The 27,635-nt window shown below is 41.0% G+C and overlaps 2 protein-coding genes across 3 annotated transcripts in view; both read right to left on the bottom strand.

Moving 5' to 3' along the window:
- LOC119503753 (zinc finger and SCAN domain-containing protein 2-like) overlaps window positions 1-27,635 on the bottom strand; it is a 681,462-nt gene that overhangs the window by 100,823 nt on the left and 553,004 nt on the right.
- Window positions 1-27,635, bottom strand: part of LOC119503733 (semaphorin-6D-like) — a 145,356-nt gene that overhangs the window by 12,480 nt on the left and 105,241 nt on the right. For both annotated transcript variants that reach the window (XM_037795668.1, XM_037795669.1), the window contains exons 19-20: window positions 12,788-12,846; window positions 12,502-12,555 (exon numbers count right to left, since the gene is read on the bottom strand). In XM_037795668.1, coding sequence (XP_037651596.1) covers window positions 12,502-12,555; window positions 12,788-12,846 — 113 coding nt within the window. The remainder of the gene's footprint in view (window positions 1-12,501; window positions 12,556-12,787; window positions 12,847-27,635) is intronic.

Here is a 27,635-nt window from a genome sequence, read left to right as displayed (position 1 = left end):
GAAATTCACTTAACATCATAATGGTTTTGTTCCGGGCGTTCGGAGAGAAAGAGTGTTTAAGTGTGTGTAAAATGTTCTCTTTGGAGTTCACGTTGGAGACGGTAATTTAAGAAATGCAACGGTTGCTCGGGGAAACGAGAAAAGAGGTTTCATTTCTGATGGCGATGATGTGAAGATACTGGCATCATATGAAACTAGAAAACCTGATGAATCCATTGGAACCATGTCATACTAGCTTGTCATGAAGGAGGTTAAATAACGCTCCAATCTTACACTCAATTTTGGTGAGGAAAAAACTGCTATGTCCATTTTCAAAGGGGTCCCTTGACCTCTGACCTCCAGATATGTGAATGTAAATGGGTTCTATGGGTACCCACAAGTCTCCCCTTTACAGACATGCCCACTTTATGATAATCACATGCAGTTTGGGGCAAGTCATAGTCAAGTCAGCACACTGACACACTGACAGCTGTTGCCTGTTGGGCTGCAGTTTGCCATGTTATGATTGGAGCATATTGTTGTATGCTAAATGCAGTACCTGTGAGGGTTTCTGGACAATATCTGTCATTGTTTTGTGTTGTTAATTGATTTCCAATAATAAATATATACACAAATTTGCATAAAGCAGCACATTTGCCCACTTCCATGTTGCTAAGAGTATATATATATATATTTTAATCGATTGACAGCCGTAACACATATATAACACGTTTTCACCTTAAATTAAAAAAGCAGTTTATTATGAATAGAAAGCGACAGCTGTCTCTCAAAAGTTTTGGGTTTGAAGCTGGAGTCAGGATGCGGTTAGCCTAGCTTAGCATAAAGACAGGGGGAAACAGCTAGCCTGGCTCCATCTACAGCTCAACAATACGCCTACCAACACCTCTAAACAGCCCTGATTAACACGCTGTATCTCATTTTGTTTAATGCGTAAACAAACAGAACGTAAAGAAAACAGTTTATGGTTTTAAGGGGAGTTACGTACTAGAACTATTTCATTACCAACCGTTCAATTCAATATATTTTTATATAGCGTCAAATCATAACAGAAGTTATCTCAAGACACTTTCCATATAGAGCAGGTGTAGACCGTACTCTATAATTCAGAGACCCAACAAGAGAGCATGCACTAGGTGCGACAGTGACAAGAAAAGCCTTCCCTTTAATGGGTAGAAACCTCGGGCAGAACCAGGCAGTGTATCCATCCGCTCAACACTTCTGTCTCCGGCAACCTCAATATAACAACGAGAATTCAGGAAACTGCACCAACTGCTGCATGTCCGGCATGTTAACTCATCTTTTTCTTTGTCCTGGTTTCTCAACAGTCTGGACCGAAACCAGACATTTTTATTGTGTGTTTCTGTGACAAGTTTCAACCAGAAGAGTTTCAAATTCTCTCAGCATCAGACCAGCGTATTCATGCACATATCACACTGTAAGGTAACCATCTTCCCTCTTCTCTCTCTCTCTCTCACACAGGTATCAAATAGGGTGAAACAGCTCCGACTGAGTGCTTCCTTGTTGTTGATTGATTCCCACTGAGCTCCATATTGTGTTCTTATCGACCGGGTCAATCAATGTGTGTGTGTGTGTGTGTGTGTGTGTGTGTGTGTGTGTGAGCCACAGGCAATGCACACTCTTGATTGGCTGAGTAAATGAAGACTGATGAGGGAAGGTCAGCAGAGAGACAGCAGAGAAAAATGTTCCCTCACACAGGTGCCCACTCGTCCAATCACACGCTCACCAACAGCGCTGAAAGCAATCAGACAGGTCTCATAAAATCAGCTGGAGGCGACGGGTCACATCAGTTCGTTAGCAGCGTAGCGGTTAAATTCAATAATCAAGCAAAGTATTGATTATCTGAACAACCTGGAAGTGACCTGCAGAATACCTCGCACCGTTACAGCTCAAGCTTACTAAATTACTGCACTGTTAACCGGCTCATTTGATTTAGCACACACCAGCTAACATTAGCTACACATATTATCATTAGCAGCACACACTGGAAGAAAGAATAATACAAGTAGTTGTTGTAAATGTAGTATTGAGTGTAACGTTGCTCGTGTAGCAGAGAGATCACAGCAGTTAATGTAGAACAAGATCCTTGTCTAGTACGGGGACGCAAACTGGTACAACTTCCAACTACTGGTAGAACTTGTAAAGTACTGGTAGAACTTGTAAACTACCGGTATAACTTGTAAACTACTAATTTAACTCGTAAACTACTGGTAGAACTTGTAAACTACTGGTAGAACTTCTAAACTACTAGTAGAACTTGTAAACTACTGTTAGAACTTGTAAACTACTAATTTAACTCGTAAACTACTGGTAGAACTTGTAAACTACTGGTAGAACTTCTAAACTACTAGTAGAACTTGTAAACTACTGGTATAACTTGTAAACTACTAATTTAACTCGTAAACTACTGGTAGAACTTGTAAACTACTGGTAGAACTTCTAAACTACTAGTAGAACTTGTAAACTACTGTTAGAACTTGTAAACTACCGGTAGAACTTGTAAACTACTAGTATAACATGTAAACTACTAATACAAAATGTAAACTACTGGTAGAACTTCCAACTACTAGTAAAACATGTAAACTACTAATACAAAATGTAAACTACTGGTAGAACTTCCAACTACTAGTAAAACATGTAAACTACTAGTAGAACTTGTAAACTACTAGTACAACATGTAAACTACTGGTAGAACTTGTAAACTACTAGTATAACATGTAAACTACTAATACAACATGTAAACTACAGGTAGAACTTCCAACTACTAGTAAAACATGTAAACTACTAGTAGAACATGTAAACTACTGGTAGAACTTCCAACTACTAGTAGAACATGTAAACTACTGATAGAACTTGTAAATGCTGGCAGCAGGAATTATCTATGGGTAGTTGTACTAGTACAACTTATAGCCTGCTGGTTGATGTTATTAGTAGAACTGGTAAACTACTGGTAGAACTCATGAGTACTTAATAAAGTGGTAACTCCCCGTGTTCACCCCCTGCTCTGTTATTTGTAGCTTAACGATGAACAATATGTCAGATCTCATAAACTGCCCAAATTATCACCATCATCATCATCATCATCCGACAGGCCGGAGGCTCGTAAACAACGACCTGCTGAAGCTCACGCCGAGAAGCTGCTTTCATTCTTCGCCTCATTTTGCCGGGCGCCGCCGGGAGGAGATAAAGATAATTAGCGTCAACACAACTGCTTTTGGCTGCTTCCTCACCCCTCACATCCCCGTTATGTTCTGCATGAGCCACGAAACACACTCAGTCCACTTGTAAGAGCTCCAGCTCATTAAAAAACACTTTAACACTCTGGGATGGCTCTTTTGCCTGCTCGCTGATCAACACACACACACACACACACACACACACACACACATGGTAACACGCAAAGACACTCATAAAATCTCTCGCCAAGCAATTGGTACACACATTATCACACACACACACTCTTGTTTTTGTTCTCGTGCACATCAGAAACACTGGTACAGTGTAATCACACTCTTTGTCTCTCTGTTAGACGCTCTGTAATTAGGAGACGGTCTCTTATGGAGAGTGGAGAGCTGAAAGTGAGCTGGCTGGTTTCTACCGCAGAGATAAAGACTGTTGGCCGACGTGTTCCTGAGCTGCAGAGTCCCACTGGTCCATAACAACCCACAACCATCACATTTAAAGGTCCTGGCACACATACAAGTCATGTGATGTTCACACTGCGAGCGTCAAAAAAAGCAACAAAACAGGTAGCGTGGCCAACTACATTGTCGACGTTAAAGTGTTGCTCAAGCGTCGTTGGCGACGCAAGGAAATAGAACAGAGAACTGGCTAACGGCATGGAATGGAACAGGGTGAAACAAAAACATATGATTGGTTAATGCCTCATGCATTAATGCAGTCTTTTCAAAATAATTACTGTTTAAGTTTGCTTTTTTACGTTCCAAGCATATAGTTTTAACCATTGGTCGTTATATTTATTAAAACACATTCGGAGAGAACATAAATTGCTCTTTTTTAATCTCAATTCTTATCATTTTGGCGCTGGCCAAAACCTCCTTGGTGGGGGGCAGCAACTATTTCTCTATGCAGGTAAAAAGCCTGAAATCCCAGCAGCCTTTGAGGAAACACTGATTGTGCAGAAACAGTTGCAAAGAGCCAGTAAAATATCACTGAGCCAGTAAAATAGCACCGTTAATGATGCTTAGAAAGCATTCGTCTCACTTTAATATTCAGTTTGTTTCAGAATTTGCACATTTAGACACTTACTGTGTTCAACATCTCAAAAAAGTGTTGCCTCTGAACGTAATCCAGAAATAAGATTCATGTTTCTCCCCACAAAGTAATCGGGAAAACAATGTAGTTTCATTTAAATGTAATTTCTAGGAGACAGAGTTGATGCTGTTGAAGATTTAGCTTCATTATTCAGTCAGTTTTAACACTTTCCATCTTTCCTGTAGCTCAAAGTAACGTGGGAGCAGCCGAGCACACACATTAAAAAGCTGCATTTCCCCCCCCCTCCCCTGTGTGCCGGAGACCTTGAGATCCAGATAGATGACGGAGCAGAAATGTCAGCTCTAAGGCAGCGCATGTGTGTGTGTGTGTGTGTGTGTGTGTGTTGGTAAAAGCATGAGCTGCATTCATAAGTGTGTGTCTCTGACTGAGGAGAGGCTGCAGCTCAGTGGAGGAGGTTAGGACGTCTCCATTAGATCCTCTTCTCTGCTGGACGGATATGAAACATAAAACCAGGAGGTGAGTGTCCTCCTCACCTCGGTCGGTCCTAAAGAGCTGCTTTCCAAAATGCCACATGTCCATTTCATTAACGGCTCTGCAGCTGCAATATCAAACCTCGGCACCTGTTGGGTTGAGACTGAACGCAGTTTTCTAAAAGCACCGAGAAATGATGGTTCTGATTTATACAGCTGTTCACTCAGTTTGTTAATGTTATACTACTGTATATATTTCTGCATTAAAAGCAGAATTAACTGATATTTTTTGGCATCTTTGATGCAGCAGAACAAGCTGTAAACTGACATCTTATCACCTCATAAAGTTGATGTGTTTGACATGTTAGCAAGCAGCTTCTGTACTTCCACATATCACAGAGCAACGTGAGGATCCTGATGTTATCTGATGAATGTCAGGCTGTTCTCACACACCGTTCTTAACTATACCTACGAAAAGTAATGAACTGCAATTCGTACATATCTCCCCAAATCATGTAATGCAGGTAGTCGTGAACCAGGAAGTATAAAGAGAGACAGGGAGGAGGTCGGGGTGGATGGGGGGGGGTCTAAAAACATCAGACTTTCACCAGGAGACCAATGTTCATGTCCCGTATGAAACCAGAAGTCAACGTTGAATCGATTAAAATATTGAATTGCAAATGAATCACACATTTTTTTATCTGTTCAAAAGGCAGATTTGTCAAATATGTAATACTCTTATCAACATGGGAGAGGGCAAATATTCTGCTTTATGCAAATGTATGTATATATTTATTATTGTAAATCAATTAACAACACAAAACAATGACAGATATTGTCCAGAAACCCTCACAGGTACTGCATTTAGCATAAAACAATATGCTCCAATCATAAAGTGGCAAACTGCAGCCCAACAGGCAACAACAGCTGTCAGTGTGTCAGTGTGCTGACTTGACTATGACTTACCCCAAACTGCATGTGATTATCATAAAGTGGGCATGTCTGTAAAGGGGAGACTCGTGGGTACCCATAGAACCCATTTACATTCACATATCTGGAGGTTAGAGGTCAAGGGACCCCTTTGAAAATGGACATGTCAGTTTTTCCTCACCAAAATTTAGTGTAAGTTTGGAGCGTTATTTAACCTCCTTCATGACAAGCTAGTATGACATGGTTGGTACCAATGGATTCATTAGGTTTTTATAGTTTCATATTATCTTCACTTTAGCTTTAAAACTGAGCTGTTGCAACCTAAAAATAATAATGTTAATTCGTTGATGTGTAATTATTGCGTTAACTTAACAGCTCTAGTTGTCAGTGAACATTTTTAATTTTGCGACTTCAGATATTCAGTCAGATATAATAATTACCAATATCTCCTTGTTATGTTAATAGAAAATGTAATCCAGTCAGCATTATGTTTCCTTTAAAACGTATTTACACATATTGCATAGAAACATCATTTCCAGGAGACAGGGTTGCTGATTTTTACTTCCAGCTTGCCTGAAATCCAATGAAATGAAAATGAGTTTCCTGTCTGGAAGAAGTCCATTCTGAATGTTTGGAAGGGAGGACGCATCCGATTGGAAACGGTGCATACATTTAATTGAAATGTCACGCCAACTGTTGCTGTTGAGAGATAAGATGCTTAACGCTTCAATTAGATGGCATTCGAGCTGTTAAGTATGGTGTAAATGTCAGAGTCTCGCTTTCATGTCGTTAAAAAACAGAAGAAGCTGTTGTGTTGAATGTGATGTGAGTCACGGCGTCGTCAGAAACCCCCGGAGGAGCAGCTCAGCGTCCGACGGAGGCTAACAGCTACATCGCTCCATCTCTGAGACGGGCTACACTCATGATCACGTCTGCCAGACGGACTTACAGTGAAACTGCTGGGGAAGATCAGAGTGAATCTTTGATGTGAATCTGTGTGATATTCATGCTGTTAAACAGGTTGAAGGATTACATTCTCCCCCGTGAGTTCAGACAGTTTTCCATCTCTTACAGGCTCAATAAACCTTCTCGTAACCTTTAAAACAAGACTGTTTATCTTAATCCCAGAAGAGCCGACATTTTACAGACACTGTATTTATAAAAGGCACCAAATTTATTTGTTTTTTAGGTGACGAAGAAGTCCATTTCACAATCACAGTCACAGAAAAAGCATAAAATGTCAGAAACACCATGACATAAATGTTCCTTCATTCAGTGTAGGCAACTATACGTACACATTAGTATTAGTGATGTCAAAGTTAACATGATAATAACGCCTTAACGCAAATTCGTTTTAACGCCAGTAATTTCTTTAACGCATTAACGGAACTTGTGATTTTTAGGATGTAGCGGCTCAGTTTTAGAGTGGAGATAATGGTATCATATAAAAATAAAAAACCTGATGAATCCATTGGTACCAACCATGTCATACTAGCTTTTCGGGAAGGAGGTTAAATAACGCTCCAAACTTACGCAAAAGTTTGGCATGGAAAAACTGTCATGTCCATTTTCAAAGGGGTCCCTTGACCTCTGACCTCAAGATATGTGAATGTGTAAGGGTTTTTGTCAAAATATTAAAAAAAAAAGTCCCAAATTGTCCCAAAAAAGTCAAAAAAAAAAGTCTGAAAAAGTATTAAAAAAAGTCTGTAAAATGTCCAAAAGTAAGGCAGAAGAAAAGTCTGATACAGGCATCATATGAAACTAAAAAACCTAAAGAATCCATCGGTACCAGCCATGTCATACTAGCTTGTCGGCAAGAACGCCAAATAACGCTCCAAAGTTACGCTAAATATTGGCGAGGAAAAACTGTTATGTCCATTTTCAAAGGGGTCCCTTGTCATCTGATCTCAAGATATGTGAATGAAAATTGGTTTTATGGGTACCCACGAGTCTCCCCATCTCGGATCCTTGAAATTAAGATAACTAGTTTCTATTTATCTATATTGTGAAATGTATTTTCATATAAAATAGTTGAGGAGCAACACAGAGGATGTGACTGACAGTGAACAGGCAGCTGTTCTGGTGCAGCTGCTGCTTAGAAACACGGAGGCGTCCTGCACGTGTCACTGTGTCGGGTCCACAATTGATTTAGAGATAATTACAGGTAACGGATCGGTTCTGGTGCTCAGCTCTGCAGGTGCACAGACGGACTGCAAAACAAATTTTTTTCGCCGTATATCAGATGACAAAAATGTCTGTGATGTTGATGCTTTTCTTTATTCTTTCTAGAACGGGACGGACTGATGGTGCCCCCCAGAATATACACAATACTGTAGAGATGTGCAGTAAGTGGGTGAAGTGGAGCGACTGGCTGACTGTGAGCCAGACCAGCAGCACCAGTGATGCTCTGGTGTCTGAATGGGAGCACCTCCCTGACTGAGGCTGTCAAAGCAGCACATTAATGAACATGTAGCGTTTGAATAATCTCACTGGAACTCTTCCATCAGACTTCTACTAAAAGGATCCGGCAGTAAGGAAACATGAAACCCATTTTAATTGTTCATTAATACGCCCCGACGCTTGTGAGCTCAGCAGCAGAATAAACTCCATTTCCCCGGACGGCCAACATTACAATAAGTAATGTAAAGGTCACAGACAGACGGCGTTCATGTCATCCAGGAACCATCATAATTTGCATTTGCAGAACTCATTCTGCACAATGTCAACTCTCATCGAATATAAAACTACCCTGTAATGGCACACTGCAGCATAATGGCCAATTTATGTCCATTCAGAGCCAAAACGGAGCCCGCAGGGGCCTCCCTCGCACTGCATTAAATAACCAATTTGCAGCGAAAACGTCATTACGGGAACAGTTCCCCGCCAAACGATGTCATTACGGTAACGGCAGCCACTCTGGCGTAACGCGGCGGATGGATACAGGCGCACGCTGGATAAAAACATCCGTCACTCATTGTGTTGGGAGTCCTTCACGCCCGGCTGCCTGACTCCATGAAGTAAAAGCCCTCAGACGCCATCACGGAGGAAGTGCCTGCTGCATCACCACCACCATTCACTCCATATTTAAGTTTCACAATAAAAGTGTGAACAATAAATGTGTGCTGAGGCTGCTCTTATTGTGTTATGGTGCTATTAACTCCGTGGGTAATCCCCGCAGGCGTCAATAAAAATGTAAAACTTCAATGACATGGTTAATCACGATACAATTAGTGCGAGTCAAGCGATGAATCCGTGGAAGTATGTAAATTAATCCGCCGGCGTCGTCGTCGGAGTCTCCCGCTGCTTTACATCCGCTGTGCCTGTAATCACGTCAGTCAGTCAGGGCTAATCGCCGCACAGCGAGGTGTGCTCCGCCTGCAAACTCACATTAAACTAAATCATGGTTTTATAACCTGTAAGTGACTGCAGGCTCTCTCTTTACGCTCGCATCCTGCTGCTGTTTCAGTGATTAAAGAGGCACATTAGAGGTGGAGGTGAAGCTACAGCAGCTACATATAAATATACACCTGAGCTCAGTTTATGTGAGTTCATATTTCTGTCCTGTAGGTGTGTCGATGTGCAAATTCTGAATATTAAAGTGAGACAAATGCGTTCTAAACAACATTAAAGGTGCAATCAGTGATATTTCACTGGCTCTTTGCAACTGTTTCTGTACATGAATGTTTCCTCAAAGGCTGCTGGAATTTCAAACTACTGGCGGGAAAAACTCTACTGCAGGTTTTTACCTGCATAGAGAAATATTTGGTGACTTCCCAAAGAGGTTTTGGCCAGCGCCAAAAATGATAAGAATTGGGATTCAAACATAGCAATTCATGTCATTGACAATGACAATTGCTGGATAAAAAATGTAATAAATACTTCCTGACAATTACTGATATATCTGACTTCAGCCCATCTCTGACTACATACATGCTGAAAACTTTTACATTTTTAATTTAGAGATTTTCCAAAATAATAGTCCCCAGAAGTGTATGATTCAACTTTTTCCCATGGCCTAGTGTTAAAAAAGTTAAAATCCAACAGATTTGACTGTTATCAGGCCATTAAAAAGGCGTTATCAGTCACTAAAAGCACCATAGACGTGGGTCAATAGGGGCCTATTACACCTACTATGTTGTAAAAGTGAAAGTGAAACTAAAACAACACGTTCTAACATGTAAAACTGAATGAAACGTCACGTTTTGAACACGAACAAAAAGGCTTCTTTAGGTATAGGCAACGAAACTACAACTTTTTTTAGGTTTAGGCAAAAAACTACAACTTCTTCAGGTTTAGACAATAAAAGTACAACTTCTTTAGGTTTAGGCAACAAAACTACAACTTCTTTAGGTTTAGGGAACAAAACTGCAACTTCTTTAGGTTTAGGCTACAAAACTACAACTTCTTTAGGTTTAGACAACAAAACTACAACTTCTTTAGGTTTAGACAACAAAACTATAACTTCTTTAGGTTTAGACAACAAAACTATAACTTCTTTAGGTTTACGGAAAACAATGTTTTGGGTTCAATTTGGTTGCCTGGGTGAAAACCTTGTGTCTTGTGTTCTGCTCCAGTCATAATAACTATGGTCTTTAGAGGTCGCTGTTGTGTTCTTTTATACCTTCTTTCAGTGATCTACCATGTGAATAGATGATAAAATCTACTAGTAGGTGTAGTAGGCCCCTACTGACCCACATCTATGGGGTTTATAGCGACCGATAACAACAATTAAATAGCCTGACAATAGTTTTATCGGCTGCAAAAATCACAATAAACGCAAAATTTAATCGCAATACTTAAAAATCGCAATAATATTGAATCGGCACCTGAGTATCGTGATAGTATTGAATCAGGAGATAGGTGTTTTTCTTCCCAGCCTGATTATCTAACATGATTTGTAGCTAAATGTATTAAAAGGATATTAGTTGTAGTTTTAAGGTAACTAGACTTGAGTGGGCTCTCTTCTGGAGGACAGCAGCTCTCAGAGCTCCTCTCTCGTCCTTTTTTATCAGGTAATTTCATTCTAGTCGTCTAATAGGACCTCATTTAGATGCCAGGTGAATGCAATTAAGTTGCGTGGCAGAATACAAAGCGAGCCGCTCTCTGAGCTCCGAGGACTCGGCTGCTCTTTAAAACAAAAATTCCCATGGACTTTGGTGTGTTTAGTTTAGAAGCTGCAGCTCTCTACAAACACAGACAGTAATGACGCAGAACAAACCAAACATGACAATGTCAAACCGAGCCGGTGATTGACTTTGAAGAGGCTCAGAGACGCCTGATAAAAGATGTCATTCAGACACGGATTAGTGGTTTTTGGTGAAAAAGAACAACTAATTTATCTCATTCAGTTCTTTTTTTTAATCCTCTTAAAGTCCTTTGCAGAGTGTGGTGACCCTGCTCTGTGTACCTACCAACTCTTTATCTATTGTAACTGCCGACGTGTTGCAGCCACTCGAGTTCACTTCAAGTGTTTCTGACTAACTGCTCATGTCACCACATATCAGAAATCTGTGTTTTCTGCCCCGTCCTACTTTAATCACAGTAACACAGCTTAAAGAGCTGTAATGGGATTCACTGCATGGGTCTGCTGTTGCTCTGTGAATGACAATTCCTCTGCTGGTTTACAAGCAGGACTCCTGACAGTCAGGTAGCAGCCATGAATACGGAGCAGGCCGCTTAGCGAGACGGCGCTTTGATCTGCTGGATTGTAATCTAGTGGAGGGTAATGATGTCAAACCGAGCGACGGGTCCACTGTACATCAACACCAGTCAATCGAGCGGTAGTAACCGCATTTCTTCCGGTTGAGTTCGAGCTTGTTAGCGGAGGGGTCGGGCAGGGACGAGGAAGTTCCTCGCTCTCCAAAAAACAGCCGAATCTGCAGCTTCCCCCGACTTTACGGAGCTTCATAGTGAGTTTCAGCTCATTGTTTATCTGTCCGGTCTGTAACTTTACGGTTTTGGTTCACAGTCAGAGATGAGCTGGTTAACATCGTGAAAACGGATATTTCCCTCAGGACTTGGTGGAGACCAAAAACAGAGTTCAAAGAGAAAGAATACTGGACAAAAACACAAAGACTCCTAATGAATCAGTCACCTCCACCATGGTCTCATTGGGTTAAATATAGACTGTATATGAGAAGTGGACGTAGTCACCATGATGTCACCCATTGGTTTGTGGTCTATGGTTTTGAAGCCTTGAGTTTGGTATTTTGGCCGTTGCCATCTTTGGTTTTTGGCGGTCACCATCTTGGTTTTTGGTCGTCACCATCTTGGTTATTTGCAACCAGAAATGACACGAGAAGGTGGAGCTAAGTACAACCGAACGCTGAATAAGACATTTTTAGGCAACCTAAAATGTTATAATTAACTTAAGGGTTAAAGTTGTAAGCTGAAAACACGGACAACTTCCAGACTGCACAACGCCGTGGTAGCGACCTGTCAATCACAAGGTAGCCCCGCCCTAAAGCATCCCCTGCTTTATGGTCTATCTTACTCTAAATGGGACCATAATTTACTAAATGAACATCATTCTGTATTGAAGAAGACTTGAAACTAGCGATTGAGACCATAAACTCATGTTTACAATGTTTACTGAGGTAATAAATCAAGTGAAAGGTAGGCTCATTTTCTCAGAGACTTCTATACAATCAGACTTCTTTTAGCGACCAGAGGAGTCGCCCCCTGCCGGCTGTTAGAAAGAATGCAGGTTTAAGACACTTCAGCATTGACTTCACTTTTCAGACCCCGAGGTTAAACATCCCTTTGAACGCAGATCTCTCTCTTTCTCTTTCTCCTGACTCTCTGCTGTTGAACTTGAATAAAAACAGCGAAAAGGAGCGTTTCTTACCGTAAGCGGAGTCGGCTGCAGACTCCTGGTTCCGTGTGGTGGCCAACACATCAGCTGCACACACAAAAACAACACAACCTCAGTCACATTCTGCAGAACAAAAAACACATTTACCTCCTTAAAATCCCCCCCCAACCCTCCATCTCATTCATCTCCTTTATTGTGCCTGTATATATCATGTAGCATTGCTGCAGTTTTACAATCCACCAACTTTTACACTGTTTACACCTCATATTATAACTGTTATCATCAGTATTGTGGCTGTAAAATGCAGAGTTTATCTCACCGTGGCAGCTGTCTGGGTGAAACGAGTGGTCGCCCTCGATATCCTGTTCAAACCCGGCTCTGCAGACAGACAGAGAAAGGGAGAGAGGAATTTAAACAAACAAAAAGAACATTGATTTTAAGAACCATCGGCTCATCTCACGTCGGTTGCCATGGTTACCGTTGCCTGGGCAATTAATCGACGATGTGAACCCAGATAACGAGTTGAGACAACGTTAATTAGAATATGTCACATGGTTCATCTCCGGCTCGTCATTTACTCCGAAGACTTCTCAGAGGTCGACCGAGGAGAGAAATGCACCTTTTTCTGGTAGTCCAATTAGGGGATAAAGGAAGGTGACACTTGTCCAATCAGAAGACAGACAGTGACAAGAGGCGAGCATGAAACCCACACTGAGTTTCAGCAGCAGGAAAGTGAAGTGAAAGTGAAGTATATCTGACTGCAGCTCCAGTAAATGAAGCCATTTACTTTCCTCGCAGTGTCTCCGGCGCTCGGTTTGTGTCCCCGCTGTTTACTGTCTCCGCCGCCGCTTCCATCTGACCTTCAAATCAATTTTAAAAGGGGCAACAAATCAGGTTTTTACTGCACAACACGGCACGGAGTGACTGCAGTGTAACGGCGGTGTCAGAGCCAAGGAGCAGGAGACTGATTCTGCCTGTTGCAGCTCTCACCTGCTGATCACTCATAGAATAATAAAACCTCTCCGGGTAATCACTTTAAAAAATACTGCAAATCCTCAAAACGTGGCAGAGAGAAGCAAACCTTTATCCCTAATTTCCCCGATGCATACTCAAAACTTCTTCCATGTTTTCTTCTTGTCTTGGTAAATTCAGTATAATGTGTATTTTCTTATCACTAATTCCACCAGCACAACAGCAGAAACATGTCATAAGCCATGTTCCCATTCAATTGTCAAGTGAATTTTAACCTCTTAAGCCCTGGGGTGCTGAACAGTGTGGTTCACCTTGACAACAAATCAAGAATAGCTCCACAACTACCAGGTCTATATTCATGGTCTCTATGGATAGGTAAGACCTCAGAGAATTCATCCCCAGTGTCAGTAACATTGTGACTGTTACTATGTCTGAGTAAACTGGGATGAACCAAAGGAAACATTTACATTTGTATCCTCGCCTAAAATGTGTTCTAGATTAGACAGTGGATAACACCATTACAGCAATGATGCCATGCACAGAGATGCCACTGAATTCATTCAGCAACTCCTCGACTACAACTGTGCCAAAGCAGATATAAATAACACAAAGCACATAGATTCTGCAAAGGTTTTAGTGAAGATAGGACCAGGAGGACTCTCCATTTGGCCACTTGGATACCCAAAGTGTGCCAAATGGGTTTTCTACCTCTTGAAAGAGAATCTGGCTCTAAAATACTCCTGATATCCACTACAGGAGGCTCTGTGCACACAGTGGAGCCTTTGGCCATGACATTTACCCCGTGCATCATCACATTCTACCGTTGTGCACAGTATACAATCAATAAAAAAACAATTAAATTGTATAATTTTGACTCCAAATGGAGTTGTCTTATTATAATAATGAAATATGATCAAGTAGATAATAACAAATAAGATCAATAACAATGTAAATAAGATAACAAAAAAGAATCCAAAGTCAAGTATGTAGATTAAATAAATATTATAAAGTAAAAATACAATTTCTCGTGCGTTGATTTTGAAACTAAAATATTGAAATCATTGCCAAACAAACATTGTTTGGACAAAATACACATGGAGTGTTTTAGTAGCGTCAAGGCCTCGTCTTTTAGAAACTGTTCATAAAAAAAGACCACCACAGCATTTTATTAAGTTTTTAAAGGCAGCGTTTTAACACACAGGTACCGAGTCCGTCGGGTAAAACAAGTCCAAACTTTTGAAATGTCGCAAAAAAATAAATGTGATTTAGCCGCGTTCCCATCAACTGAAGTTGGTGCTATATCTTAACAGTGACATTACATAAATGCCATAACCATTTGGCGACGCTCCAATGAACCAACTTACAGTCATAAACCATCAACAGGAAGTCAGAGTTGCCGTGATGTTTCTGGAGGTGGACGCATATTTTCCCAGAAATGAAAAAGGTACTTTGTTTTTCAGGCTGCTGCTCTGAGACCGAACATCCATCAGTGTGATCAGGCTCAGCCCACGTCTGTGCTTATTTGGCACTACGTGTTTCCAGCTCTGTTTATTCTGTATCGGCAACAACATTTTCCACCTGAGTGATTAAGTGAGTGAAGAAACATTTATTCAAACTTGTTCTAATGGTATACAAAAATGACTAAATGATTTCACTGTTAGTCGTCACCTGCTCATACTTTATTGACTGTTTTCTTATTTTCAGTTGTTATATTTTTGTCTTATTCACACATTCAGCTCTTTTCTCTAATAGCATCTTCTAGCTGTTAGCTGAGGATTCCCTTTAAGCTTTATGATAATCACATGCAGTATAAATGTGTTATTGTCTCATATTCTAAAATGGTGTATTTGAATATTTCTGCATACTGGGGTCCCTAAACAGTCTTGAATTAAATTGGGTATCACTGTAAAGCTGAGACTTTTGTGGATCCAATGAGCCCAACTGTATTCATGTGTGATGATGTTAGTCCCCATAGGAGACATTTCATTGACCTCACTGTATAAAGTGACCTGTGGTGACCTCTAGGATAATCACAGCCTCATGCAACTTTACAGCCACAAACTAGAGACCTAGAGCATTCAGAGGATGGATGGCTTTCCTAGCTAGATTGACAATAAGGGGGTTTCTGAATAGTTTACACAACAGAAGTTCTCGCCATCCAATCGCCGAAAAATGCAATTCTTGCAGAAATCCTCCAAAATGTCCAAAGATTTTGATCCCAAATCACAGCATGACTTTTTCTAAGGTGTTCCTCAAGGTCTTGGTGTCTTAATGTGGTATTTTGGAGGGATTATTGATCATTTTTATCAATTCTCCAGTGGTAAAACATGGTTAAATTTAGCACCAAATCTGTGTAACAAATGGTATCAACCCAAAAATTGCTGCAACAACTTATGTAACATCTACTGTTGACATGCTATCTCCCCCTAAAGACCCCCTGTAGCCCCCTGAAAAAGACTAATATGGCTCTATTGTGGGTCTCAGACGGTTAAAGCTTGGCTGGTACCACTATCCAACACCTTTGGGATGAACGGGAACGCCGACTGCGAGTCAGACCTGATCACCCCGTACCTTTGTACATTTAGTGTTTTTCTACATTCACAGACGACAGCTGTCTCCTCTCAACTTTCTCTGCGGTGTAAATGCAGATCACATAATCCAATAAAAGATCAATGAATCATGCAACAGAAGAGGAGCTGTAGAACATTTCCATCACATTTAATGAACTCTACAAGTTTGGATTTATTATGAAATCATTATGCTTTCCTCTCCTCACTCGCTCTATATTTACCTCTCTCCACCTCACTTATTTGCTAACTCCTCCGCCCCCTCAGTCACTCAATATTTATCTCCCTTATCACTCATTCTCTCTCTCCATCACCATCACCGTCTCTCCTCCCGTCTCTGGAGCTACATTTCCACCAGCGTGGGCTGAGCTGTGAGTGAGGAGAGGGAGAGGAGAACGGGAGGAGGTCGCAGCGACGGCGAGCCGCTATAAATCCCGAAACCTCTCGGGCACCTAAACGCCTCGTTCATCTAGCGGGGAGCGACTTGGAGGAGGGGATGGAAATAGACTCCGCCGGTTATAAAATACCGTCAAGTTATCAGAAGCTGTTGTTGCTGGATTGTATTTCCATGTTCTCGACGTTGAGGCTCTACAGTGGAGGCGTTAACAGCTTTCAGAGGCTGTGAAATGTAATTAGGATGTATAAATGGCTGCAGATACTTTCAGTCAAAGGAGAGAACATTTACAGGTTCTCTGCACTCCCATGATGCAACACTTTGTTTTGGTGTGATCGCAGCTCTCCGGTTAATAGACTGACTTCGTCTCTTCGGCTATGAAGAGTTCTGGAAACTTCGTCTGAAAGACTTGAGACAATCATTGTTGTCAAAGATGTCATTAAATCTATTGATGAAGTACTTCAGGTTTATAAAACTTGAGACGTGACCATCTTGAGTGACTCGTTTTGCCCTAAAAGTCCTAAAACATGACTTGAGATTTGCTCTGAAAGACTTTTTTTAGATCTAAAAAATTTGAGACTTGTTTCGAAAGACTTCAATCGACTTAAGACTTGACTTGATCTTGTGTCGATTGACGTGAGACTCCTATCATTTAAGACTTGATTCGAATGACTTGAGACATCTCTAATAGCGTGTAATTTTACTCGGACCTGCACCAAAAAACTTAAAAACAACTCAGTGCCTTGAAAGACTTATCAAATGACTTAAGACTTGACTTGAGACTTAACTTGCATTTAATGATTTGACCTGTAGCTTCAGTAAAATGACTTGAGTCTTGATTCAAGACTTCAGACTCAACTTGAGACTTAAATAAATTGACACTTGATTTGGGGTTATCTCAAATAGCGTATGATTTGTCTCGGACTTGCCCCAAAAGACTTGAGACTTGCACTGAAATACTTAAAACTAATTTTTTTAATGAATCAAATGACTCGACACTTGACCGGGACATGTCTCATAGGACTTGGGACTTGAATCGGACTTGCACCAAAATACTTAAAAACAACTCAGTGCCTTGAAAGACTTATCAAATGACTTAAGACTTGACTTGCATCGAATGACTTGAGACTTAAATTACATGACTCGACCCTTGTTCTTGAGACTTCACGCTGACTGGCACAAAAAGACTTTAAAACAATCCGTCCATAGACCGGTATTACACCACGCTCAGTGTAAACTAACAATCATGTCACAAAGTCAGCGCTGCAGGAACATAACAGTCATTTACCTCCAACAGACTTCAGCCCTGCCGAGGAACAACACACTGATCTCATCCCAGCTCAGCGATGAAGACTCATATCGCTGCGGAGGAGTGAAGCGCCTCATTTCCTGTTGCTCCCGGTGAACTCGGCTCTGGAGGCTCCGAGCCAGCCGTTACACCAGTTTAAACCTGACAGCAGCGATATTCCTGCACATAAACCCAACCCCGGAGGGCCAATGAGGCGGCAGCAGGTGCTCAACACCCACAGGTGAGATTTGGCGAAGTTATTAAAGTCTTGGAGGCAAGAGGTTGGGGTTGTGTGAAGATGATGGAGGAATAATAGCTGTTATAATGAGCCGGAGAGAGAAATAACTCTAGTAATCTGAATGGGTGTTATGTCACATATTGGCTGAACACAGCGGTGGAAAGTTTACTCAGGAGACGTTTCCGAGAGAAAACAACAGCATCAGTCATTTAAATCTAATTATATGTTTGTGTTCAACTGACGAGGACCTCTGGGGGCGTGAAATATGATTGTTGTTAAAAAAAAGGATCTAAATCGATGCAGCAGAACCAGAGATATTGTCTCTTTTATTCCACACATTCCTTTTCCTTGTCAAAACCTGGTGCCTACATTACCCAGAATGCAACTGTCCGAGAGTCAGGTGTGATATGCTAGTAGCAGCTAATGTAGCCTGCAGCAGAGATGAGCAGCTACAGCAACCCGGTCTCACAGGAAGGCGTATAAATACCACGACATTACACGGACATTCAACGTGTCATGAGGACGCATTTTAGCGTTTTCATGTGTCATTTGTACGCCGCTAACTTAGGTTTAAGCAAGAAAACCAATTTGTTAGGGTAAGGGAAAACGGTTGGGCTTAAAATAAGTAAGTAAACTAAGTGAAATACGTACAGAAAAAAACTACGGAAAAGACGTCACAAACGTCACTAACAAAACAACGGACTCGAATACGGGTCTCCTGGTTAAAAAGTCCTGTGTTTGTTGGAGCCATCCACCCCAAACTGCATGTGATAATCATAAAGTGGGCATGTCTGTAAAGGGGAGACTCGTGGGTACCCATAGAACACATTTTCATTCACATATCTGGAGGTCAGAGGTCAAGGGACCCCTTTGAAAATGGCCATGCCAGTTTGGAGCGTTCTTTAGCCTCCTTCTTGACAAGCTAGTATGACATACTCAAATTGAGGATTTTTCATTATTTTTTAGAGTGATAACATCGTAAACTATATATAAAATATGATGACATATGTGATATGTTGCCTTCTTGATTCTGAAAACCGAGCCTCTGTGTTGTAAAATGGAAATATCAGAGTTGAAACTGGAGATGTCCAGATTCTCCGACTGTAGTCTGTTACTATGGTGACGACAATGCCAAAAATATGGTCATTGTTATTAGTGAAGAAGGATCAAGTCCGTAACTACAGCGATTTGTGTAGATTTTATTTTTTAACCTCCTTTGCGACGAGCTAGTATGACGTGGTTGGTACCAATGGATTCTTTAGGCTTTCTAGTTTCATATGATACCAATATCTTCAAACTAGCTTTAAAACTGAGCCCGCTACAACCTAAAAATCACAAGTTGCGTTAATTATAATTATTAGATACTAATTAGGGCTGCCAACGTTAACACGGTAACTTTGACAGCCCTACTTTTAACACATTTGAAACCGGACCCGTCATATTAGGGAGTTTTCGGTAACCAATCAAACCAAAGTTCGGTCTGCAGAAAAGCACCTCAGTACAAATACAGAAGAGTTTCTAAAGACTAAGATATAATTCGGAGCTTCACTCAACTAAAAATCTCTGAGCTGAAGTGAGTTTAGCTTCTCAAACTTCTGCAGAGAAGTGAGACATTTCCTCCAGGGAGATGGAGAGATGGAGGGTGAAGGAAGGATGGAGAGAGTTTTACAGCTCACGTAACTTCAGCTAACTTCAGCTGAAGAGAAGGAACGGAGAGAGAGAGAGAGAGAGAGAAAGAGAGAGGGAGGCAGGTAGAGGAGAAAAAGAAAGAAGAGGGACAAACAGACAGGATTCAGAGGAGATGAACACCAGATTGATTCGGTTGTCGTGGCAGCAGCTGTTTCCCCCGAGTGTGTCTGTACTGTTTAGGTTAATTCAGAGGTAGAGACAGCTGCTCACACACTGAAGCATCTGATTCTAACAAAGATGTTTGTCCCTAAAGTGAAGAAACCTGCAACAATGATGGAGACCGATTGAGAGTCGATGTGAAACTGGAACTTTAGTTCTGTTCCAGAAGTAAAAAAAAACTCTTTCAAAATCCCATTGACCTTTGTAATATTGTGAACCATAGGGCTGTCAAAGCTAACGTGATGATAACACGTTAACACAACTTTGTTTTAAAGCTCCAGTAGGCGAGATTGGAGCAAACATGATTAAAAAAAGTTATTTTTATAAAACGGTCGCTATATCGTGACAGTAGTACATGAAACAGGTAACCTGAAAAAAATCATATTCCTCTGTGTCCTCCGGTGCTCCTAACGGCATCTGCAAGGTTTCACAGACCGGAGGAAAACAAGCAGTAAGAGCTGATCTGAGGTCTGCTGTCCAGCTGCCGTCTATGAGAGCCGGCTGTCAATCACTTGCAAACTCCAACCAAACTGTCAAACTAGACAGCGCTGATCAAATATGAATCAATATTGTGTAACTCTAATGCCTATTTCTCTCCTCAGATGTTCTCAGAATCATCTTGTAGTGCACAGTTTAGCTGTAAAATGAGAAAGTTTGTGACGCTGCCGCCATTATGAAATCTGGTGAAGGAACGCCAAGTTTTGGTCACATGACCGGAGCACAGCCAATAGGAACGCTCTCTCAATGAAATGACCTGTGATTGGTCAAAGTCTCTCGTCACGAGCTAGATTATTTAAAGCCTGAAAACAGAGCCATGAGGAGGAGCAGAAGTCTAGTTTTCTCTCAGAACACTTGAATTACAATATGCTGAGAGGTTATTATGGAACTTTTACCCAATGATGCAATTTGTGATTTTTAGGTTTTAGCGGGCTCAGTTTCAAAGCTATGAGTGAATATACTGGTATCATATGAAACAAAAAAACCTAATGAATCCATCGGTACTAACTATGTCATACTAGCTTGTCATGAAGAAGATTAAATAATGCTCCAAAGTTACGCTAAATTTTGGCGAGGAACAACTCTTATGGCCATTTTCAAAGGGGTCCCTTGACCTCTGACCTCCAGATATGTGAATGTAAATGGGTTCTATGGGTACCCATGAGTCTCCCCTTTACAGACATGCCCACTTTATGATAATCACATGCAGTTTGGGGCAAGTCATAGTCAAGTCAGCACACTGACACACTGACAGCTGTTGTTGTCTGTTAGGCTGCAGTTTGCCATGTTATGATTAGAGCATATTGTTTTATGCTGAATGCAGTACCTGTGAGGGTTTCTGGACAATATGTGTCATTGTTTTGTGTTGTTAATTGATTTCCAATAATAAATTTATACATACATTTGCATAAAGCAGCATATTTGTCCACTCCCATGTTGATAAGAGTATTAAATACTTGACAAATCTCCCTTTAAGGTACATTTTGAACAGATAAAAAAATGTGTGATTAATCTGCAGATAAAGGGTGAACCCTGCTGAGATGGGTGGACTATATTGTGTCGGAGGTTTTGATGTTAACAGATCCAGGACGAGGGAAGGCTAAGACTGGTACCGCTGTGATGTGATCTCCACTGATGCTAATCGAGCATAATCACCCAACTTGGTCAAACTTTCCTCCACTTCACTTCACTGCAGAGCACGCAGGACAAACACTGACTGCTCTCCCGTCAGCCTCCGGGACGCAACAAACACCCGTTTTCAGACACGTTATAACACAACATGATGTTTATTAAAGGCAATGATGTCTGCTGATGAGTTACATGTAACCCTGAGTCTTCTAGTGGGTCAGTGTGGTAGATTTATGTTGGAATAAAAGAGGAGAAACAGAGAAAACAAGTCATTTTTCTCACGTTGCCGTCATCGCTAAAGCATCTTCTTCTCCTTCTTCTTCTTCTCTCAGATCTGTCTGCTCTACTCGCTCTAATGATGCTCTCACATAGAAACACTCTCCATCTTCCTGCTTGGACCCATTTTTCTTCTTTGCCCTCTTTTCTGTTCGCTTCTCTTCCTCACATGATCTCTCCATCATCACTGCAACGTCATCGTCGGTTTGGCTCTCACCTCTCAGATCAGGGGGGTCAGAGGTTTCTCAAGAGCAAACTGAAAAGTTTGTTGTGTTGTAGTTTAATTTATTTGATTCGAACATTTCCATGTGATATTAATTTTATATGGGTTATCATATGATGGCGTATTAGGGCCACTACAGGTAAAAAACAAAAAAATAATTATGGAGTCAGGGGAGGGGGGTAATATTCAGAGAAAAAACTCGTAAAAAGTTGTAAATTTACGCGAAAAAAACTCAGAAATTTATGAGATGTAAATTTATAATTTTACAAGAAAAAAAACTCAGAAAAATATTGCAAAACTGTGGTGACACCAGCCACCGTCTGGATTTCGCTGCTCCTAACGCCGTGTTAAAGTCGATTCACACCAAACACGGATTTGCGTCCAAAAAATTAGCACGGAAATTTATAAAAAAAAAATGTATGGGTTCTTCTGAATGCTTACACACCCTGCGATGTATTTGTGCAGGGGAGAAAAATATTCAGACGGACCTTCAGAAATATGTTTGATCAATCAAATCCACTGATTATAAATCAAACTTTATTATCTTAGAGAATATCCAAGTTTTTATTCTTGTATTTGATAATTAATAATCTCACAAATTTCTGAGTTTTCTTCTCATAAATTTGCCACTTTAATCTCAGATAATATCCATGTTTTTTATTTCATAATTTATGACTTTATAATCTCACAAATTTGTGTTTTTTTTCTCAAAAATGTGCTACTCTAATCTCAGAGAATATCTGAGTTTTTTCCCGTAAAATACGACTTTATAATCTCGCAAATCGAGTTTTTTCTCATAAATTTTCCAATTTATTTTCAGAGAACATTCAAGTTTTTTTTCTCTTAAATTTCCAACTTTATAATCTCAGAAAACATCCATGTTTTTTTCTTGTATTTAATACTTAATAATCTGGCAAATTTGTAAGTTTTTTGTCATAAATTTGACCCTTTAATCAGAGAATAACCATGTTTTTTCTTGTAAATTTAAGACTTTAATCTCGGATATTCTGAGTTTTTGCTCTGTATATTACACCCCTCCCATGGCTCCGTAATTATTATCTTCTTTTTTTACCTACAATAGCCCTAACACACTATCGCACAATACCCCACAATGACACAATCAAATGTGAAACAACTTAAGGGGTTGTGAATACTCGTTTCAGGCCGTGAACTAATAGCTGATGCTTCTCTCTTTCTAATTAGCTTGTTTTAGTATCCTGAACCAAACGCTGTACGTATGCAGGATGTCAACTCTGATCTCTGCTGTCAACGTCCTCGACGTCCTTCCTCTGACTTCTGTGCAGCCATTATGTTTCCTCTAAATCATATCTGTGAAAGCAAATTACCGGTAAATAAATGTAGTTTGTGGGAGACGGGGTTGACATTTTGATTATCAAAAGACAGAGAGAAGAGCACAAAGACAATGACGCGATAAATCTGCCAGCTTTTAAAGTCTGTGAATCCACTGAGGCTTAAAGTCGAAGCCAGAAGTGACCGAGACTTAAATTAAAGTATAAATCAGAGACTCGGCGTCGGTTTTTATGTGTCTTTCCTGCTTGTTTTACTTCCTCTTCCTTTAACTCTCTGACACAGATATCTCTACCGGAGCTGCTCCGTCTCTCATCTTTCCACCTCTTGCATCACATCGTCGCCTCCCTCTCCGCTTCCTTCCTCGTCTCTTTTCATCTCCACCGGCTCATCCTGTCCATTTCAATCTCCCTGCAGCTTCTCCTCGCTGCTCCGTCTGCACGCCGCCGGTGTTTCCATTAAAAACAACAGTTGTGTGTTTTTTTTCAGCGCCGCAGAAATGATTGTTTCCTGTGTGTGTGTTGGTGTTATCTTCTGAAGTTGGGAGGAAACCGCATCTCGACGGCGTCTTGCTTCCTTTCATTAACAGCTGAACCGAGGCGTCTGGGTTCAAAAGTCAGAGTGGACCAGAACACACATTTCCCTCTGCTCCTCCATCAACTCCCTCATTTTACCAGAACTCAATCAAACCTTCGATTTGGAGGAAAGCAAGACGAAGAAGTAGAAAAAATATATTGATGTATGAATTAATTGCATGAAAAAAAAGCACCCACAGCGTGTAAAAACCTTAAGTTAGCAAGTTAACGTTATGTCAGCTCAGGTTAACTTGCAGCTATTTTATTGGAATAATGTGACTAAACGTAACATGAATAAAACTTAACCGTAACTCGTACGTGAACTTGATTTCTGCCCGAGTCACGTCAGATAGATTTTCATCAGCAATGATGATCCCACACTGAAAAAAATTTAGTTTGAGAGACTTTGCCCCCTGCATTCTGGTGACTTTTAAAGAATGAAAACAGTGAAATACAACTTCATTTTCATCTTAAATACTTTTTACTTTTAATTCTCAGGAAATAAAACAGAATAATTCGCCCCTCTGGCGTGAACTTGTGTGAATCTCTGGCGTGGACTAATATTCATCAGTTTTCATTCATTAATTTTTTGTGTATTTTGAGTATTTCTCTCAGTAGCCTGTACACTGCCAGACACAAGCATGTTGTGATAATGAAAAGGAAAAAAAGAAATGTCATAAATCGGGAGAAATTCGGGAGACATGTGACCTCGGGAGGAAACCGGGAGAGGGCGATGAAAAATTGGAGTCTCCCGGGAAAACCCGGAGGGTTGACAAGTGTGTCGGGATCAAGTCCATAAAGACAGCGATTTGTGGAGACCAAAAATGTTGTTCCAAAACAGCAACCAGAGACCCGACATCATGGAGGAACTTGTAAATACATTACATTGCTAATTTTACATGTAATAATGGTACATTTGGGGACTCACTAAATTAAAAGTGTAGACGGTTTAATGGGCCAAAAGCTGCAGACACTTCTTTAAGCTCCCAGTGCTTTTAGTTTGACTCTAAATTCAAGACACGAGAGTCGAGCCTGAAGATGAAATCCCCCGTGTTGCTCCAGTCCATCAATATGCCGAGACAAGATGAGATTTTAGCAGCGCACACACACATACAGACACACAGACACAGACACGCACACACGCACACACGCACACACACACTGCAGCAGCAAGTAGCTTGTGAAATCAAATGTGTTCCCTCGCGCCACCTTCCAATCAATAACTCCGAAGTGTCAGGTAGCTGGCGCCCACTCCACAACACTTCATGACAATCGATCCGCGGCCAAACCGGCGGTTATCCCTCCATCCCTCCATCCCTCCGCTCCCCCGCCCTCCCCCCACCCCCACCCCCACAAATCGAAGCAATATTATTTTCATATTTGTCTCTCGGGGGAGGAGTTGTTTTAATCCTGAGAGCGTCTGCAGCCTCCTCATCTGTAAATACCATCAGTTATAAACTCCTGCAGGTCGACAGCCACACAGAACTGTTGTTCTGTCCACCGCTGCAGCAGAGAGCGACTAACCACATCAGGGAGTCCTCCTAATGGCTGCATGAGTACATTTATGTTCATTTATAGGTCTGAAGCTGCAATCAGAGAACCTAAACTCTGAGAATGAACTCATTTAAACAGCTGGATCCATCAGGTTTCTACAAAGGGCTCTGTGACAAATGAGCAGCAGCTATTCCACTCTTCTGATCCAGCCGATTATACTGTTGTCAGGATATTAAATAGACGTCGCTAAAAGCCCCGTAGATGTGGGTCAATAGGGGGCCTACTACACCAACTAGTAGGTTTTATCATATACTCACATGGTAGATCACCAAAAGAAGGTATAAAAGAACACGACAGCGACCTCTAGAGATCGTAATAAGGATGACTCAGAATCGGAAGTGAGGCGCTGTAGTATAGACAGTATGAAACTAAATAAGTGTTGGTGGTCGGAGACGATGGATGCGACACAATGAATGGTTCACAAAACACTGGACTTCCACCCAGGAAACTGGAATTCAGATCCTGAGTGAAACCAACGTGTAGTTGTCTTTGTGTTCGTAGTTATTTTAACCCAAAACACAATGGTTCTCCCTAAACTTGACTGTTTTTTTTTTTTGCCTAAACCTAAAGAAATTGTAGCTTTGTTGTCTAAACCTAAAGGAGTTGTAGTTTTATTTCTTAAACCTAAAGAAGTTGTAGTTTTGTTGCCTAAACCTAAAGAAGTCTTTTTGTTTGTGTTCAAAATGTGACGTTTCGTTTCAGTTTAACGTGTTAGAACGTGTTGCTTTTAAGTTTCACTTTAATTTTACAACGTAGTAGGCGTAGTAGGCCCCTATTGACCCACGTCTATGGTACTTATAGCGACTGATAACGCCTATTTAATGGCGTGATAACGGTCAAATCAGGTGTCTGATCAGATGTTTAAGTGCATTACTGAGGATGAACTCTTGTCCTTGAACATCTGTACACTTGTTCCTGTATCTGCAGAAACACACTGTGCAGTTCAGCTGCTGCAGCATCTGTCTCCAGGCTGAAGTGAAGCGTGTCACCTGTAGAGACGCCGCGAGGACGCCGGCTGCGTGATCTGCATATCAGTGATCGAGAACTAGCCGGGTACGAACGCTCGTCGCGCCGGCCGTCTGCCAGAGTCTGGACTCTGAAACGATTCCTCAGCCGAGCGTCTCTGGAGGAAACTACTTTCCCCAGATGATCAACGTTTCATCTCGTCTGATGTAAAAACCTCCAGCATGTAAACACCAGGACACTTCCTGTTTACGAAAACGTAGTGCTTTAAATACACAATTATTTATAGAGCAGCTCAGAACAACATGACTCATTGTCTTTATGACTCAACAATCTCTTGTTTGTTGACTTTGACATGGTGCATACTAAGTTAGTACGCAGCATTATCTCTAAAGTAACGGGAGGACCCAACATCGCAGCGTAGAAAGTAGAGGTTTGATTCTTTGTTCTAGTCGTGCACCGACTAGTTTGAATCATCATTTGCAGCCAATCATCAATTGCCAATTTGGAAGCATTCAAGGTTGATTTAATAAAAGAAGAAAAACTGTTTAATCCGACCAATCACCTTACTCAAATTGAGGATTTTTAAATTATTTTTTAGGGTGATAACGTTATAAAATATGATGACATATGTGATATGTTGCCTTCTTGATTCGGAAAACCGAGCCTCTGTGTTGTAAGGTGGAAATATCAGAGTTGAAACTGGAGATGTCCAGATTATCCGACTGTAGTCTGTTACTGTGGTGACGACAATGCCAAAAATATGGTCATTGTTATTAGTGAAGAAGGATCAAATCCATACAAGTCCGATAAGCTAGTACGACATGGTTGGTACCAATGGATTCTTTAAGTTTTTTGGTTTCATATGATACCAGTACCTTCACTCTAGCTTTGAAACTGAGCCCTAACTGTGCCCTAATTAAAACACAACATATCACACATCAAGGCAGGACGCATTCAAACACATTTACATAAAAACATAATACACAATAGAAACTACAAAGGAGCACCAGCGACTCAATGGAGAGGACTGAATCTAGGTTAAATCCCCTCCAGGCGTTCCTGAGATATTGCGGTCACAGTGACCTTTTGACACACCAAAATCAAATCAGTTCATCCTCGAGTCCAAGTGGACGTTTTTTGCCAAACTTGAAGAAATTAGCTCAAGGCGTTCACAAGAATGGGACCGACAACCTGAAAACATAACGTAAAAACCACTGAGTGAGCGGCGGCTCTGCAGGTGAAAATGCCTCGTTAATGAAAGGTGTGGTACAGATAACCACAAGTTACACTAAGGCTCGCCAAAACTGGATCGTAGCAGTATCGGTACCAGAA

Source organism: Sebastes umbrosus, chromosome 15 (assembly GCF_015220745.1).
Source record: "Sebastes umbrosus isolate fSebUmb1 chromosome 15, fSebUmb1.pri, whole genome shotgun sequence".
In the NCBI taxonomy this organism is placed as follows: Eukaryota; Metazoa; Chordata; class Actinopteri; order Perciformes; family Sebastidae; genus Sebastes; species Sebastes umbrosus.
Note: the sequence above shows the minus strand (reverse complement) of the source record. Positions and strands in the feature narration are given on the sequence as shown.